This window comes from Thalassophryne amazonica, chromosome 19 (assembly GCF_902500255.1).
Source record: "Thalassophryne amazonica chromosome 19, fThaAma1.1, whole genome shotgun sequence".
Lineage (NCBI taxonomy): Eukaryota > Metazoa > Chordata > Actinopteri > Batrachoidiformes > Batrachoididae > Thalassophryne > Thalassophryne amazonica.
Genome location: NC_047121.1, coordinates 33,278,190 through 33,294,465, shown reverse-complemented (window position 1 = coordinate 33,294,465; position 16,276 = coordinate 33,278,190). Strand labels below are relative to the sequence as shown.

Here is a 16,276-nt window from a genome sequence, read left to right as displayed (position 1 = left end):
AAACCACAACTCCATCAGGTGGAAACTACAAATAACACGTGCACTGTGCTGTGCGCCGTTTTGCACCATGTGTAAGATAGGGTCCAGATGTTTAAGCCACAAACCTTAAATCTCATAGCTATTAATTACTTCTTTAAGGTGCGTTTACACATATCCAAGACACGTTACGAATGTCATTTTTCTGTCATTCGTGACACATTACTGACATTCTTAATGTGACTTAACGCATCTGAATAGGTTTCTTAATAGTGCGTGTTGGTGCGTGATATTCTTGATATTCGTGGAGCATGTTTTTGCCTGTCAAAAAATCTTCCACGAATGTCACACACTACCTTCATTTTGTCTCACATCGTGGAGGTCACAACTGAGCGTATTGATCCGTCTTGATGAGTAGTGATCCTTAATAAAACATGACAACGTTCGTAGTGGTTCCTGTGATGGTTCTTGGAGCCCAAACTGTCACGCGTTATTACGAAGTGACACGGAAACTGTCAAGTTTTGACACGACTTGTAACGCGGCGTCACATTTCACTGCGTGCCACAACGAATCAGTTTTCTTTCACTTGCGCACAATTAAACTCGGCTCCGAATGTCGTTCCACAGTTCCTGCTGAAGCTCCTCAGGATGCTACTGCAGGTGTTCCACCTGTTGTAACCGATGAGCGGGAGAACGAGTCTGAGCCAGAGGAACCAGAGGAGAGAGAGGAGACTCACGTGCAGCCAGACATCTCTGCACCTCCTACAGTCCAGCGGAGGAAGAAGCGTGCTCACAATTAAACCCTGCTGCACCGCATTCAGTTTGATTGCTGACACCAAGTCGTCTAAAAGTCTAATTTCAGTGCTCTTCAGCGCGCTCCTACAGGTGTTCCACCTGCTGCATGTGCATGATGTTTGGGAAAATGCACGAGACGAGAGCCGCATGAAGCCACACATCTGGCTCTGTCCGTCTCCTCCTCCTCTCTGCACCACTCCATGGCACAGAGCCCAACTACGCATGCAGTCACAAAGTTCTTCTGAAAAACTGGAGCGATCTGAATTCGGTTGGATGAATATGGGTGTGTGTGTGGAGACAGTTCACTTCGTTCACAACGTGACAGAACTTAACGATGCACTGTTACGCGCAATAGTGCGCAACAACGCGGAACACTATTCTTGACTGTGCGTAATGGTTCCTGATAATTCTCCAGCAACACGTGCCATTGATCGTAACGTGTGGTAACAGGTTGCAGCAGTTCCTGAGGACACCTGACGCCTCTGCCCCGAATAATCACATTCGTGATCAGCGGCCAAGAATGTGTACTTCATTGCATTCGTGACTTGTCGTCGTTATGTGTAAACGTGATCAGCGGCCAAGAATCTGTACTTCGTTGCATTCGTGACTTGTCGTCGTTATGTGTAAACGCAGCATTAGGTTAGAGTACTTTTCTTTGCCCAATCTCTTAAGAATCAGTTCAGTTTTTGTATTTCACATTTCTGTACAGTTCATGATGAGATGTTTGTCGTTGCTTCTTTTTCACCTGCACCCTGTTGTTCTCTGCTGCCTTTCCACAGCCCCGATGAAGATTCATGTCAGAAATTCATCCCTTTTATTGGGGTAAATAACCTATTTCCTAAAATAGCCACTCTCCTCAACTTTTGTCATTGTATGTTTGACCTGAAATGTCTCAAGTTGGTGTGTTTTGGGTTTTGTTGTGATTGTTTTTTGGTGTTTATAGCCTACAGCAAACACAGGGAGAGAGTAAGGGAATTGTCACACAGCAAAGGTCCATAGTCAGAATCAAGGGATGTTGAAGTTATGTGGTGTAGATCTCAGAGCCCTCAGCCACACAGACTCCTCATTATTTTTTTAGCTAATAATTCTTTCATTGCCTTCCCCAGATGGTGAAAGTTGGCATTGTGGAGCAGACGTCTGTAGCTTCTGGTAAGCCTAAAGTTTTAAAGGACATGTCGCATGCTTTTTAACTTCACAGTTAGCAACACACATGATTGTAAGTCTCCCTGCACACATGTGCTCATAATTAGTGGTTTCTGATGTTTTTTATTCCTCTCCCGAAGTGAGGTAACAGGTGCATTTCCGGGAAAACGTCTCACTCGGCAATTCTCTGCATTTCTCTGTGTGTGATGTAGTTAAAAGCAAAACAGAAACATCCCAGACAGAAACAGACAGAGGGAAACAAATGTGGCTATGTCCAATATGAAGTTTCGGCGCTTTTCTTTGAAAGCAGTGGCTCAGATTTACAGAGGAGACGACACACTTCACCCCAGAACTTGTAACTTTATCAGGGTCTGTCGGATTTTGGAACTTAAAGTGTTGTGACGCTGCTGTTTGTGTCACAGCTGCATGCTGCTGGGATCATGGACATGTCTGGACACGTAGATGTATGTATCGTATTGGAAAAACTCAGAAGATGCTATTTTCAGGAGATAATGGACTCTAATTTGCCACAATCCTGCCAGAATTTGAATTGAAGGCAGAGCTGCGATCATACATTATGCACGCGGGCGCTGATCAGAACCTGGGAGTAAGTGGAGTTGGACATTATTCTCTGGTTGAATGGAACTTGAAAATGATCTCTGGGTGTGGATCCAAGTAAGGACGAGTGGACCGTTCCATGGCTGGTAATGACAATTGCGATCACACGTGTGCGTGAGGGCTTCTTCTTGTTGTGGACTAATTTGGAAATCTTTACACTGGTGTCAGTGGAATGTTAATTTTTTTTTTTTTTTTCATCTTTTGCTTTGTTCCTTTCAATGCAGCTTTCAATGAAAGTATTTTTTTTTTTACTTTGAGTTTGTGGATGTGGTGTGTTTGTGTGTGTGTGCATGTGTATGTGCGCACACGTGTGTGCTCACGCATCAGCTGTTTTAACCCCCAATTTAGACAGACTTCTGGCTGAATTTGAACAATATATAATCAGTATAAGCTTTTTCAGCATTACCAGTACGCATGTGCGGCGTGCGCTTCCGGTCAGCGGCTATCGGGACAAACAAAGCCATGTGCGCAGCTGTCAGTGCTTTTTATTATTTTTATTACATTTATTATGCTTACGTTTGATGAGAAATGCCATTTAACGCAAGCGGTAGTAAGTGATATTATGTTGATTACGTGTCTGCCGTCAAGCATGTGCAGTTGTTTGTCCCGATGTCTTCCCATTAGCCCGAGATGCTGAAAAGGCTTATTAAGCTTGGAGACTCTCTCAAATGTCATAAAACTGTCAATCTCTATAAGGACCTTTTTTAACCCGCATGTCAGCTGCCGCTGAATGGACGTGGAATGTCTCTGTGATGACACAGATATATATTTATTAGATTTTTCACAGTTATATACAACACTTATTAGCATTTTTAACAGGCTGTGTTTATGACTAATTGCCACAGATGCACACAACCTTCGCCCAGCTGCTGTTTTTACTGACTGTATCTAAATGAACATTTATCACTTAAAAACAAATCGTCATAACACAACATCACACTTGTGTAAACTTTGGAATTAATCTGTGCCTCAGTTATTAACGTTAGCAGATACATTCCATTGAAGCACACACTTGGATGTTTTTAGTAACTATGTCACCTGTTGGAAACACCAGAGTACTTAGGAGTACTTTGTTTTTAGAAGTCTCCGTAACTGTTTGCTGCAAATGCCGTATACTTTGAAACCGGTCACGGAAGTGCCCAAAGTAATCCCAGTGGATCATCGGACGTCACTAACAGCCTAAATCTAAATTGTTATGATTTCAGTGTGACATGTCCTTTAACTGTTTGCAGATGGTTCATCAGGTAATAGAGAAAAACCCAAAAATATTACTGCACAATTTATGTTTCATGTGATCCTGTTACTTGTCAACACTAAGTGGCTTCAGGACAATTTGGGACTTTATGAATTATGTATCACCACCAAATATGCACAAAAACACTAAACCCTATCACACTGTGTTTCCTGACTGATGTCAGCAAAACAACTCTAGCTTGTAAGAATGTAAAAATAAATGACTCCACTTGTCAAACATGGCAGGCCATGGCCCAGCAAGTGCATTCAGAGGGTCCCACGACACCAGCAACGGCACTGGAAGCATACTAGGAGAAGTCTTGTCACCTCGCCAACTTTGAACAGTTCAAAATCCTGGCGTGACGCCCTGTGAGTGAAGTGCGGGAGTGCCACCCAAACAAATGTGCAAAATCAAGCGATTCTTCTCCTGATCAAACTCAGTTGCAAAGTTCTCATTGTGACCTGGAGGTCATATTCTGTATACAAGTATTTCCCATAATGCTTTTGTATTTTAAATTTTCTGAAATATGAAGTGAAAAAATCATAATATTTAGTTTTATCAATTTTGCTAAGCCCTAGTAAGTGCCATAGTTGACTGATCCAATGAGCACCTTAATATGCCACTAACTGGTTGTGAATACATGAACATTGCCAGAACAAAATGGTCATTGATTTAAAAAAAAAAAGGTGAAACCTGAAAGTAATGATTAATATTAATCCTGGATATGTTGAGTTTTTAACTTATAACCTACTATTGTATTTTTTTTAAAGTTACCTGTATAGTTTTGAACATTTCAAAATGCCCTCTTGAGCTTTGATAGCTGATTTTGGATTTTTTTTTTTCAACTCTTTTTGTTGTTGTTGTTATTCTTGTTTCAGGGGACTCAGATGATGCGATGCCTTTGGGGTCAGCATTGCTTTCTTCCACTCCCCCCCAAGTGTCGCCCGCTTTCAAAGAGGCTTCACCTACTCCACCCTCCTCCCCCTCCATCAACACGGGGTTTTGCACTTACAGGTATAGTTATAGTGTCATGGACAGGAATCAAAACCAAATGAATTTTCAGTTGCTGCTTTGCAAAATTGTCCTGAAATATTAATCTACAGAAAACATCAAGAAACAAAAAAAAAAAAAAAAAAAAAAAAAATACTTCTATAATGTCATCCCCGCTATGTTGTTGTTGCAGTTCTAGTGGCCAGACGGAGCTGATGGGCCTTCAAGTGGACTACTGGGTGGCATCGACAGACAGAAAAAAAGAGGTGGAGAAACGGGACTGTTCCTCCAAAAACACTCTCAAGTGCAATTTTCGCTCGCTGCAGGTCAGCCGGCTGCCACAGGGGGGTGCAGAGCTGAGCTCCCAGCCTACCATGTCCATGACGGTGGTGACTAAGGAGAAGAATAAGAAAGGTAAGATATCATGAGTTTGAGTACAGACAGGGAGGCTTGAAAGTAGGTACTGTGACAAAAAAGGAAAAGTAACGCATTAGCAAGCTTTTTTTAAAAGAATTGTGAAAGACTCTAAAGACAGTGGAAGAGGGCTAGACTAGTGAGAGGCCACTCATGGAGCACATATCTTTGGAAAGACCCACAGTTTTGGCTTTTTGAAGTAGAGGTGTAGGTGCTGTTTCACCGAAGTATAAAAAAATAAGATGGAAATCATATCACTAAGTTGTCATCACAGCTGTATCCTCTGTGATCAGAACCATCCTTCATTCACTCACAGCTTGTATCGCTGTCGTTCCCTTCTGACAGTCATGTTCCTGCCAAAAAAGAGCAAAGACAAAGAGGTGGAGTCGAAGAGTCAAGTGATTGAGGGCATCAGCCGGCTTATCTGCACTGCCAAGCACCAGCAGACCATGCTGCGAGGTACGTTTCTCCACACCTCCTGCTGACATTCCTCACAGGGAACTCACACATATTTATAGTGATTGTAGGATTCTGTGTATATGGCAAATGTGCCCACACATAGCTGCATGGTGGAGGGGTATAGAGAAGGATTTTCAAACAAAGACTTTCATAGTTTGCCTTCTGGCTAACTAGTTGAACTTTCATGTCCTCTTTTTAAGAAAATCCTTCTCTGCTCCCCCACCATGAAGATGTGTAAACTGATGATCCAAAATGCAAATCTTGCACTAGAGTCGACGTGTGTATTGGTGGCTTCCTTCTCCCTCACCAGGCTCCTTCTTTCATGGCCATCCAGTTTTTGAGAACTCCCCAATAAAGGTGCCACAACTGATACAACCCATCATTTTGGCTTTGATATTTTTATTACATTTATATTGTGGAGATTTGTGGTCAGTTTGAGTTTAAAGAGGATAATTTTAGAAATTTTAACAGCGAAAAGCCATCCCTCAATGTGCCCCCACCTCCAAAGCTCAAAAGCAGGAATTCACTTCATTGTGATCTGAACTGTTAACTATAGAGTGGGAACACAATGTGTACTCCTCTACTTTCATCTCCAGTCCCACATGCTAATTCATCTTATTGGACAATATGTTGATTTTTGTGATCATGACGGGGAGACCTAAAGTCTGAATCCCTGAGAATACAGGCAGTCCAGGCTGTGCACCCTTTGTTAGGAGCGTGGAGCCGCACACTGAGCTCCCACTGTGGACGGAGTGAGCACCACATGGTGCCTCTCGACAGTCTGGCTGCCAATTACGACTGAAGCATCTCGCTGATTATAGCAGCAGCAGGAGGATCTGATCTGCATTGATTTATACAGTGCTTTAATACTCAAAGCACTTTACAGTGATGCCTCACATTCTCTCACACACAAACACACGACTTATGTGTGCAGCAGAGCACCAGGAAGAATGATCAGAGCTGTTTTTAGTCCTCACACTTTAGAATGAATGTCTTTGAATCTCAACTGCTCAGATCACTTGTTGAAGTTCAAAGACATTTATTATAATAAATGATGATGATATTTTAATGATGGTGATATTTCGAAGGCTTTGCATCTGTCCGTCCATCTGTCTGTGCTCATCATAAGTCCAGTCTGATTACTGCCAGAGTCTTCAAATCCACAGGAAACATTCTTGGGACATAGACCTTGGACAAGTTCAAAGATTGCTAAGCTTGACCTATTTTGCAAGGTTAAAATGTCACATTCTGTTTCAACCTGTTCCGTTTTGTTTTTGAGTGGCGGACATGACAGCCAATCAGCGTAGAGCTGGACCGTGATGTCAGTGGCTGGTCTCCTGCTTTGTTTTGTGTGTTTCTATACATGTCTCTCATATATTATGTAAAAGCTAGCAAGAAATAAACACTTCTAAAACTGAAAATGCCGTTTTTGGGGGAACCTAATAACACCTCTGAACTTATTTACAAGACATTTTGCAGACATTAGCATGGTGACATCACAGGCTGACAGCTAGCTACAAAACTATGCTTCGTTTGTGTGTAAATATACCGTATTTTCCAGACTATAAGTCGCACTTTTTTACATGTTTTGGCCGGGGGTGCGACCTATACTCCGGTGCGACTTATAAATGAAAAATATACCGGTAGGATCTCAATTAATTTACTGTAACAAAACAATTTTACGTGACAGAGTCGATCTATGTTTTAAAATGGCCACCGGAAAAGGAAATGCAATGCATCATGGGCACTGTAGTATGACTGTAGTATGACGGCCATCCTATAGTTCACGCTGGTCGCGATAACCAATCAATCAATCAATCAATCAATCAATTTTTTTTATATAGCGCCAAATCACAACAAACAGTTGCCCCAAGGCGCTTTATATTGTAAGGCAAGGCCATACAATAATTATGTAAAACCCCAACGGTCAAAACGACCCCCTGTGAGCAAGCACTTGGCTACAGTGGGAAGGAAAAACTCCCTTTTAACAGGAAGAAACCTCCAGCAGAACCAGGCTCAGGGAGGGGCAGTCTTCTGCTGGGACTGGTTGGGGCTGAGGGAGAGAACCAGGAAAAAGACATGCTGTGGAGGGGAGCAGAGATCGATCACTAATGATTAAATGCAGAGTGGTGCATACAGAGCAAAAAGAAAAAGAAACAGTGCATCATGGGAACCCCCCAGCAGTCTACGTCTATAGCAGCATAACTAAGGGATGGTTCAGGGTCACCTGATCCAGCCCTAACTATAAGCTTTAGCAAAAAGGAAAGTTTTAAGCCTAATCTTAAAAGTAGAGAGGGTGTCTGTCTCCCTGATCTGAATTGGGAGCTGGTTCCACAGGAGAGGAGCCTGAAAGCTGAAGGCTCTGCCTCCCATTCTACTCTTACAAACCCTAGGAACTACAAGTAAGCCTGCAGTCTGAGAGCGAAGCGCTCTATTGGGGTAATATGGTACTACGAGGTCCCTAAGATAAGATGGGACCTGATTATTCAAAACCTTATAAGTAAGAAGAAGAATTTTAAATTCTATTCTAGAATTAACAGGAAGCCAATGAAGAGAGGCCAATATGGGTGAGATATGCTCTCTCCTTCTAGTCCCCGTCAGTACTCTAGCTGCAGCATTTTGAATTAACTGAAGGCTTTTTAGGGAACTTTTAGGACAACCTGATAATAATGAATTACAATAGTCCAGCCTAGAGGAAATAAATGCATGAATTAGTTTTTCAGCATCACTCTGAGACAAGACCTTTCTGATTTTAGAGATATTGCGTAAATGCAAAAAAGCAGTCCTACATATTTGTTTAATATGCACTTTGAATGACATATCCTGATCAAAAATGACTCCAAGATTTCTCACAGTATTACTAGAGGTCAGGGTAATGCCATCCAGAGTAAGGATCTGGTTAGACACCATGTTTCTAAGATTTGTGGGGCCAAGTACAATAACTTCAGTTTTATCTGAGTTTAAAAGCAGGAAATTAGAGGTCATCCATGTCTTTATGTCTGTAAGACAATCCTGCAGTTTAGCTAATTGGTGTGTGTCCTCTGGCTTCATGGATAGATAAAGCTGGGTATCATCTGCGTAACAATGAAAATTTAAGCAATACCGTCTAATAATACTGCCTAAGGGAAGCATGTATAAAGTGAATAAAATTGGTCCTAGCACAGAACCTTGTGGAACTCCATAATTAACTTTAGTCTGTGAAGAAGATTCCCCATTTACATGAACAAATTGTAATCTATTAGACAAATATGATTCAAACCACCGCAGCGCAGTGCCTTTAATACCTATGGCATGCTCTAATCTCTGTAATAAAATTTTATGGTCAACAGTATCAAAAGCAGCACTGAGATCTAACAGAACAAGCACAGAGATGAGTCCACTGTCCGAGGCCATAAGAAGATCATTTGTAACCTTCACTAATGCTGTTTCTGTACTATGATGAATTCTAAAACCTGACTGAAACTCTTCAAATAGACCATTCCTCTGCAGATGATCAGTTAGCTGTTTTACAACTACCCTTTCAAGAATTTTTGAGAGAAAAGGAAGGTTGGAGATTGGCCTATAATTAGCTAAGATAGCTGGGTCAAGTGATGGCTTTTTAAGTAATGGTTTAATTACTGCCACCTTAAAAGCCTGTGGTACATAGCCAACTAACAAAGATAGATTGATCATATTTAAGATCGAAGCATTAAATAATGGTAGGGCTTCCTTGAGCAGCCTGGTAGGAATGGGGTCTAATAAACATGTTGATGGTTTGGATGAAGTAACTAATGAGAATAACTCAGACAGAACAATCGGAGAGAAAGAGTCTAACCAAATACCGGCATCACTGAAAGCAGCCAAAGATAACGATACGTCTTTGGGATGGTTATGAGTAATTTTTTCTCTAATAGTTAAAATTTTGTTAGCAAAGAAAGTCATGAAGTCATTACTAGTTAAAGTTAATGGAATACTCAGCTCAATAGAGCTCTGACTCTTTGTCAGCCTGGCTACAGTGCTGAAAAGAAACCTGGGGTTGTTCTTATTTTCTTCAATTAGTGATGAGTAGAAAGATGTCCTAGCTTTACGAAGGGCTTTTTTATAGAGCAACAGACTCTTTTTCCAGGCTAAGTGAAGATCTTCTAAATTAGTGAGACGCCATTTCCTCTCCAACTTACGGGTTATCTGCTTTAAGCTACGAGTTTGTGAGTTATACCACGGAGTCAGACACTTCTGATTTAAAGCTCTCTTTTTCAGAGGAGCTACAGCATCCAAAGTTGTCTTCAATGAGGATGTAAAACTATTGACGAGATACTCTATCTCCCTTACAGAGTTTAGGTAGCTACTCTGCACTGTGTTGGTATATGGCATTAGAGAACATAAAGAAGGAATCATATCCTTAAACCTAGTTACAGCGCTTTCTGAAAGACTTCTAGTGTAATGAAACTTATTCCCCACTGCTGGGTAGTCCATCAGAGTAAATGTAAATGTTATTAAGAAATGATCAGACAGAAGGGAGTTATCAGGGAATACTGTTAAGTCTTCTATTTCCATACCATAAGTCAGAACAAGATCTAAGATATGATTAAAGTGGTGGGTGGACTCATTTACTTTTTGAGCAAAGCCAATAGAGTCTAATAATAGATTAAATGCAGTGTTGAGGCTGTCATTCTCAGCATCTGTGTGGATGTTAAAATCGCCCACTATAATTATCTTATCTGAGCTAAGCACTAAGTCAGACAAAAGGTCTGAAAATTCACAGAGAAACTCACAGTAACGACCAGGTGGACGATAGATAATAACAAATAAAACTGGTTTTTGGGACTTCCAATTTGGATGGACAAGACTAAGAGACAAGCTTTCAAATGAATTAAAGCTCTGTCTGGGTTTGGATTAATTAATAAGCTGGAATGGAAGATTGCTGCTAATCCTCCACCCCGGCCCGTGCTACGAGCATTCTGACAGTTAGTGTGACTCGGGGGTGTTGACTCATTTAAACTAACATATTCATCCTGCTGTAACCAGGTTTCTGTTAGGCAGAATAAATCAATATGTTGATCAATTATTATATCATTTACCAACAGGGACTTAGAAGAGAGAGACCTAATGTTTAATAGACCACATTTAACTGTTTTAGTCTGTGGTGCAGTTGAAGGTGCTATATTATTTTTTCTTTTTGAATTTTTATGCTTAAATAGATTTTTGCTGGTTATTGGTAGTCTGGGAGCAGGCACCGTCTCTACGGGGATGGGGTAATGAGGGGATGGCAGGGGGAGAGAAGCTGCAGAGAGGTGTGTAAGACTACAACTCTGCTTCCTGGTCCCAACCCTGGATAGTCACGGTTTGGAGGATTTAAGAAAATTGGCCAGATTTCTAGAAATGAGAGCTGCTCCATCCAAAGTGGGATGGCTGCCGTCTCTCCTAACAAGACCAGGTTTTCCCCAGAAGCTTTGCCAATTATCTATGAAGCCCACCTCATTTTTTGGACACCACTCAGCCAGCCAGCAATTCAAGGAGAACATGCGGCTAAACATGTCACTCCCGGTCTGATTGGGGAGGGGCCCAGAGAAAACTACAGAGTCCGACATTGTTTTTGCAAAGTTACACACCGATTCAATGTTAATTTTAGTGACCTCCGATTGGCGTAACCGGGTGTCATTACTGCCGACGTGAATTACAATCTTACCAAATTTACGCTTAGCCTTAGCCAGCAGTTTCAAATTTCCTTCAATGTCGCCTGCTCTGGCCCCCGGAAGACAATTGACTATGGTTGCTGGTGTCGCTAACTTCACATTTCTCAAAACAGAGTCGCCAATAACCAGAGTTTGATCCTCGGCGGGTGTATCGTCGAGTGGGGAAAAACGGTTAAAGATGTGAACGGGTTGGCGGTGTACACGGGGCTTCTGTTTAGGGCTACGCTTCCTCCTCACAGTCACCCAGTCGGCCTGCTTTCCCGGCTGCTCGGGATCTGCCAGGGGGGAACTAACGGCGGCTAAGCTACCTTGGTCCGCACCGACTACAGGGGCCTTGCTAGCTGTAGAATTTTCCACGGTGCGGAGCCGAGTCTCCAATTCGCCCAGCCTGGCCTCCAAAGCTACGAATAAGCTACACTTATTACAAGTACCATTACTGCTAAAGGAGGCCGAGGAATAACTAAACATTTCACACCCAGAGCAGAAAAGTGCGGGAGAGACAGGAGAAGCCGCCATGCTAAATCGGCTAAGAGCTAGTAGCTACGCTAAGCTAGCGGATTCCTAAAAACACGCAAAGCGAATAATGTGTAAATAATTTAGAGGTGATTCAGCAGAAGGAGTGCTTTAGTTAAGGCACGTAAGATTACACTGGGAAACAAATCGTAATCTAGATAACTAGATCAATCTAACTGCGCAGATCAAACAGCTAACAGATACAGAAAAACACCGCTGTGCTCCGGAACAAGAAGTGATACAATACCGCAGTGAGAGACAACCACCAGTAGAGTCAAGTAAAAAAGTAAAAAAAAAAAAAATAAAAAGGTAAAAAAGTAAAAAAGTCTTGAAAAAGACTATTAGTTCAAAGTCCAAAGCAGCAGGTAGCAGTCTCTGTGTAAACAGTCCCAACAGAGAGCCAAAATTAACAGATACAGCAAAACACCGCTGTGCTCCGGAACAGGAAGTGATACAATACCGCAGTGAGAGCCAAACTCAGAGCCAAAGACCAGAGAACCAATCAGAGAACAGAACGTTGGACGCGTATTCCTCACCTCACCCACAGCGTGTGAAGCTGACGAACACGGTGCTTGCTGTTATTCCGGCATGGCGAACAGAACAGCTTCAACCCTTGGATATCAATGTGAGCAGAGTGTTTAAGTTGACGCTGAGAGCTGCGTGGGAACATTGGGTGAGCGACGGCGGAGGATTAGCGTGTGCACTTGGAAGGAGCTGGCGTCGATGATTGTGAAAAGCGTTTGAAGCAGACGAACATGGTGTTTATTCCGGGACGGCTAACAAGACAGCTTCAACCCTTGGATATCAGTGTGAGCAGAGTTGACGCTGAGAGCTGCATGGGAGCACTGAGCGACGGCGGAGGATTAGCGTCTGCACTTGGAAGGAGCTGGATCGACACCGCTGGGTGGTGAGCTGCGCAGGTAGGCGCTGCATGGTTCGGCTCGCAATGTGGTCCGCAAAATACAAACATATCTGTAGGTAAAATGCAGCTCACGAGAGGGCACTCGAGGCTTGTGTGACTGTTCCTGCGACTTCTGACTACCATAGAAAAATAAAAATTTTAACGTTACTAATAACATAACAAGACAACGGAGAAGGCCCGAAAAAATGCCACCAAAAAGAAAATCATACTCTGCAGATTACAAGTTGCGACTGGTGAAATATGCATCCGAAAACGGTAGCCGTCACAATATTATCATCTGAACTTTTCATGTTAACATACCTGTATGTCCATGGGACATATAGTCCAGTGGACCTTATTTATGGTTTATTTTTCTTTATAATGGATAAAGTTGCTGGTGCGACTTATACTCCGGTGCGACTTATTTATGGTTTATTTTTCTTTATAATGGATAAAGTGGCTGGTGCGACTTATACTCCGGTGCGACTTATAGTCCGGAAAATACGGTAACCTCTTCCTCATATATTATGTAAGAGCTAGCAAGAAATAAACACTTCTAAAACTCAAAATGCTGTTTTTGTAACCTAATAACACCTCTGGAGTCATTTACAAGACATTTTGTGGACATTAGCGTGCACGCTAACTTCCGCTAACTCAAAGCTAACTTCCTATGGAGTTAAATTTGTCTCATTAATTCCAGCAAATGCACAAATATTTTGATTTGCACAACTTCCACTCTTGTCAAAAGCTCATGTACACACACAAACACACACAAGCCAGGCCTGATGCAGATGCTGTTAAAATGTAAATATTGTTTTTGATTGATTAACTGATAGAGGGACTTTATTGGACATGTACAAATTGTACGTAAGACAATAGGATCTTACTAATTAATTAAACAGCTACAAATTATAAAGAACACAGCGCTCATACGGTCAAGGGTATTTTAGCATTACGTTATATTTTTAATTACCTCTCACGGCACACACACGTTGGGGTGGCACACACCCCAACGTGTGTGTGCCGATGGACTTTGGGGTCACAGATGCACAGTGATGTTTGTTTTCTATCTCCTCCTGTGCAGTGCTGATTGATGGCGTCGAGTGGAACGATGTGAAGTTTTTCCAGCTGGCTGCGCAGTGGTCCTCGCATGTCAAACACTTCCCCATTGGGATCTTCGGACACACAAAAGGCCCTTATTAGCAGACAGAGACTGAGACACTGAGGACAGCTCTCCCCTTCCTCCCTCCTCCTCATGCCAGCAGCTTTTAAGCTCCCTTCACCCTGCTGTACACTTCTATTCTGCTGCTTTAACTCTTATTTTCGTTTGTGGCATTTGTCTTATTATTTTATTTACTGTTTTACAGGGTTTTTAAAAGTTTTCTATTTAAGGAAAACCTTGAGTCGGAGTTGCTGAGGGAATATTTCTTTACTCTGCCTTTTAAGACAACAGCTGATGATGTTTTATAGATATTTGAGAAAAAAAAATCCCTAATTCAATAATAATTAAAGATGCGGTGACCTTTAGCATATTATATTACTGTCCACATGGACGCCTGCCCTCATTTTTTTTTTTCCTCCGAGAGGCTGGTTTACAATGTTTGTCCACCACATGATACAACAGGCAAACTGAAGGAAGGACAAAAGGACAAACTGGAAGCAGATTATGGCTTCTTGTTTTTAACACAAACAAACTTTGAATTCTCACCTGCAGTGATTGACTTCAAACTCAACTTTAACCCTGAAGAAAGACAAATTAAATGACCCCTGACCTTTAGCCTTCTGCACATAATGAAGATGTCTAATGTGCAATCGACTGAATACTGTGTTGCTATAACTTAGCATAATAACATGCCACTGTTAGTAGATTAGATGCTGCTGTTAGCTGTGGTTTTCATTCTTATCCCCTTTCTTTTTCTGCTTCTGATAAACTGACTGACATGTCAAAAGGTTTGACTTAAAACTGGGCACACATTCAAAAAAAAACTACTCTCAGACATACTGATAGCACAAAGTCAAGCTAAATGCATTTTACATTAAAAATGTATTCTAAATTGAAAATAATGTGTATTGTACAAATAAGTCCATTTGCTCAGGTTGCTCACTCCTCCCAACACACTCCGTGTTTTTGCAGATGTTAATTTTGCTAAAGGAATCAGCTGCAGCTCGCTCTTTACCTGTGGTATTTTAGATGACTGCATTAAGTAGAGAGGTGAATGTATTGAAGGTACTTCAGTGTAAAGCACTTTTTAAACGTTCGTCCGTTAGAGATTTAGTGTGTTAAACTTGGCCCGGGAATCTTGCAGGTACCATTGACTGATTGCTGCTGTACAATTAGATCCATTCCATTTTAGTTTCATATTTTTGTAATTTTAGTCTTGAATGTGTATATGATGTTAACATTTAAAAGAAATTACTTTCCTATTTTGTCAGTACATTACCCAACTGTTAATAATAAAAAAATAAAACATGACAGTGTATATTATTGACATTTCATTCAGCAGCAGTTTCATCGTAATAATTGCCAACATCTTGATAAGTGCCTAAATTGCTTAATTTGACAAATCAGAATAAATATGCCTGGCTAACATGGTGCTGAGTCTGATGTTACGACAACAAATTATCTTTATACAATGCACTGATTTGAAAACATAAATTATGCGGTCATACCTGTTCATTCATATGTCGCTAAAATAAATTCCCAGCGCATCGTACTAAAAGGGAAATTCACATTGTAGTCATTTGGCTCCAAAATGCGCTTTTTAATTCATTAAAATGACAGGATACAGTTGTTTGTTTCTCGACGCAGAGGACGTTGTTGATGTTTGGTTCATCTGTTGTCTTTGAAAGACTTGTTGATACTTAAAGCTCTTGAAAGAAAACCATTGTAATTCCAAAACTGGGAGTAATAAAACTACACACTAAAATTTACTTGCTGTGTGAGTTATTAAATTGTATTTCCTACTTGAGGATCTGATGATCTGTGTGTGTGTGTGTGTGTGTGTGTGTGTGTGTGTGTGTGTGTGTGTGTGTGTGTGTGTGTGTGTGTGTGTGTGTGTGTGTGTGTGTGTGTGTGTGTGTGTGTGTGTGTGTGTGTGTGAGAGAGAGAGAGAGACAGAGAGAGAGAGAGAGACAGATTTCCATCAAACTTGGTGGGAATATTACTTTTGACAAATATCTACAGGTGATTTGATTTTAGAGTAGTTTTTTATGTACTTTTTATGGATATCTCAACAACCAAGAAGCCTCACTCACTTATCTTCAACCGCTTACTCCAATTAAAGGCCACAGGGGGCTGGAGCCTATCCCAGCAGTCATAGGGCATGAGGCATGGTACACCCTGTACAGGATGCCAGTCTATTGCAGGGCCACATATAGGCAAACAAACACATTCACCCCCACACCTATGGACAATTTAAATTTTCCAGTCCAACTGACCTGTATATCTTTGGATGTTGGGTGAAGCCAAAGCACCCGGAGGAAACCCTCGCAAACACATTGGGAGAACATGCAAACTTCACACAGAAAGGCCACAGGTGGGAATCGATCCCATGACCTTTT

The 16,276-nt window shown here is 41.5% G+C and overlaps 1 protein-coding gene across 3 annotated transcripts in view; it reads left to right on the top strand.

The window, feature by feature from the left end:
* Positions 1 to 15,636, top strand: part of pacs2 (phosphofurin acidic cluster sorting protein 2) — a 157,077-nt gene extending 141,441 nt beyond the window's left edge. For all 3 annotated transcript variants that reach the window (XM_034194999.1, XM_034195000.1, XM_034194998.1), the window contains 6 exons: positions 1,551 to 1,593; positions 1,878 to 1,920; positions 4,645 to 4,780; positions 4,950 to 5,170; positions 5,516 to 5,629; positions 13,800 to 15,636. In XM_034194999.1, the coding sequence (XP_034050890.1) occupies positions 1,551 to 1,593; positions 1,878 to 1,920; positions 4,645 to 4,780; positions 4,950 to 5,170; positions 5,516 to 5,629; positions 13,800 to 13,918 (676 nt within the window). In that variant the 3' untranslated portion in view covers positions 13,919 to 15,636. The remainder of the gene's footprint in view (positions 1 to 1,550; positions 1,594 to 1,877; positions 1,921 to 4,644; positions 4,781 to 4,949; positions 5,171 to 5,515; positions 5,630 to 13,799) is intronic.
* The last annotated feature ends 640 nt before the right edge of the window (positions 15,637 to 16,276 follow it).